General features: G+C 57.6%; 1 protein-coding gene across 1 annotated transcript in view; it reads left to right on the top strand.

The window, feature by feature from the left end:
• TRIM28 (tripartite motif containing 28) overlaps positions 1 to 2,689 on the top strand; it is a 24,774-nt gene that overhangs the window by 19,908 nt on the left and 2,177 nt on the right. The window contains 1 exon segment of the mRNA XM_033511700.1: positions 1,015 to 1,164. Within this exon segment, the coding sequence (XP_033367591.1) occupies positions 1,015 to 1,164 (150 nt within the window).

The raw sequence follows: 2,689 nt of genomic DNA, 5'->3' as shown, positions 1-2,689 counted from the left end.
CTGTGCCGGCAGGTCCCGCTGCTGGACACGGGGGGCTGAAAGCTGTTCCCCCCCCGCTGTCCCAGCAGGTCCTGCGGCTGGACACGGGGGGCTGAAAGCTGTTCCCCCTCACTGTGCCGGCAGGTCCCGCAGCTGGACACGGAGGGCTGAAAGCTGTTCCCCCCCGGCCGTGCTGGCAGGTCCCATGGCTGGACACGGGGGGCTGAAAGCTGTTCCCCCTCACTGTGCCGGCAGGTCCCGTGGCTGGACGTGGAGGGGCTGAAAGCTTTTCCCCCCCGCCGTGCTGGCAGGTCCTGCGGCTGGACACGGGGGGCTGAAAGCTGTTCCCTCCCAGCCGTGCCGGCAGGTCCCGCTGCTGGACACAGGGAGCTGAAAGCTGTTCCCCCCCGGCCGTGCCGGCAGGTCCCGCTGCTGGACATGGGGGGCTGAAAGCTGTTCCCCACTGCCATGCTGGCAGGTCCCACGGCTGGACACGGGGGGCTGAAAGCTGTTCCCCCCCGGCCATGCCGGCAGGTCCCGCGGCTGGACACGGAGGGGCTGAAAGCTGTTCCCCCTCACTGTGCCGGCAGGTCCCGCTGCTGGACATGGGGGGCTGAAAGCTGTTCTCCCCCGGCCATGCCGGCAGGTCCCGTGGCTGGACACGGGGGGCTGAAAGCTGTTCCCCACCGTCGTGCCGGCAGATCCCACAGCTGGACACGGGGGGCTGAAAGCTGTTCCCCCTCACTGTGCCGGCAGGTCCCGTGGCTGGACACGGGGGGCTGAAAGCTGTTCCCCCCCAGGCCGTGCCGGCAGATCCCGCTGCTGGACACAGGGAGCTGAAAGCTGTTCCCCTCCGGACATGCCGGCAGGTCCTGCAGCTGGACACGGGGGGCTGAAAGCTGTTCCCCCTCACTGTGCCGGCAGGTCCCGCAGCTGGACACGGGGGGCTGAAAGCTGTTCCCCCCCCGCTGTCCCAGCAGGTCCCACGGCTGGACACGGGGGGCTGAAAGCTGTTCCCCCCTGCCGTGCCGGCAGGTCCCGTGGCTGGACACGGGGGGGCCGCTGCCGCTCGTGGCCGTGCTCGCTGCGCCAGTGAAGGTGCCGCGGAGGGCGCAGGCGGGGACGGGCGAGCTCCGTTTCCCTGCCTCCTCTCTGTTGGCAGAGTTGGCGCGCCCAGCTCCGCGGGTGACGGGCACCCAAACTCTCCTGGAGAGGGAGATCTCTGGCGCACAGGCTGCTTCTGCCCGCGGCCAAAGTTCTGCAGGGGTCCGGGCAGAGCCGAGGGAGCGCTACGCTGCTCGTCCACGGTCCCATCCCCCAGTCTCTCATGGTGTACAAAAGAGGCACCCCCGGCATCTGAATCTTCTATCTCGGCATCACTGTCCTCAGACTGGCACCGCTCCAGCGCTTTAAAGAGTGGTGGCTCTTTACCAGGCGGCTGCCAGGCTGCACACGCTGGTATTTCCCGCAGCTAACTCAGACCATAAGCGGTCTCCCACTGACAGCCAAATCTCGAGGTTGAAAGCATTATCTAAAGTCCCAGTAAAATCTTGCGCTTTCACCCACTGGAACAAAGCGCGCATAGCTTCTTCAGAAATACTGAATCCCAAGGTGTCCTGCCACGCAGAGAAGACAAGCTGTTCATTAGCTGAATTGCAGTTTCCCATTGTGGGAACTGTCTATCTTGACGGCTCGCGAACGCAGTGATGCAGACGCAGTGGCTTAGACCCGGGACTTTAAGCTCTGCTTCGTCAAGATAAGCCATTCCAAGCCCGCTCACTGGCAGGGCTCCACTATCCCGTTGGTTTAAAAACCCAGCTCCCTCCAGGAGAGCCCGGGAGATCCTCACTTACCCCTCTGTTGGGTGAAGCGGCTGGTTCGTTGTCCGCTGGCGGCACTGAACCTCAGGGGTCACCAGATGCACATCACGGTGGTCACCAGATGTCGCTGTATTAGGAACGGCGAGAAGAACGACACAGACTCTCTTGGGAGTCGATCAGGAGAATTTCTCTCTGGTTTATTACCTCAGGTCTTTTTTATAGACCGATACGTGAAAAGTACAGAAAAGAAACTCTTCTTGGTTAGTAAACTAACACATCACTATCATTGGTCAGTGGGGTACACCACCCCTCGACCTTCTCTTGCAAGAAAACAAGGAACAGACAAACAGCACCTGCAAGGCTGTTTTCTGTCTCTGAGGATTGTTTTAATTCCTCCTCATGATTTGTGAGGCCACTTTCTCAGGCAAGACTGAGAAAGCTCTGTGGCCTGCAGTTTCACATGCTCTCTGTTTCACAGTTAGCATCCACAATTCACCCCTTTTGTTTTTAAAACAATAAAAAAGCAGTGTTTGTCATCTCCTGCTGGGCCCTTGCAGGAGAGGGAACAAACACAGCACAAGAGGTTTCTTTTACCAGAATTTGGAATGGATACTGATTTAGAATTTTGGTTTATGTTTTTGATGTTTAAGGATTGTTTTCTTTGCAAGGACTTGATGGTTGACTCTAATACAACTAGTTCAGTGAATTAGCACACACACAGCAAATAAAACACCGTTAGTCTGTTCAAACTGACAGTCTGACTTGTCAACAGGGAAGTTTAGCAGAACTCTAAAGTGACAAATTCACTTTAAGAACACACATATCTAGACTCAATGAAACTCTACTTAATTCTACTATGCAAAATCTATAAATTTTTTACAGATCAATCA

Source organism: Parus major, unplaced genomic scaffold (assembly GCF_001522545.3).
Source record: "Parus major isolate Abel unplaced genomic scaffold, Parus_major1.1 Scaffold486, whole genome shotgun sequence".
NCBI classification, from domain to species: Eukaryota; Metazoa; Chordata; class Aves; order Passeriformes; family Paridae; genus Parus; species Parus major.
The sequence above is the reverse complement of the archived record's forward strand: the minus strand, read 5'-3'. Positions and strand labels throughout refer to the sequence as shown.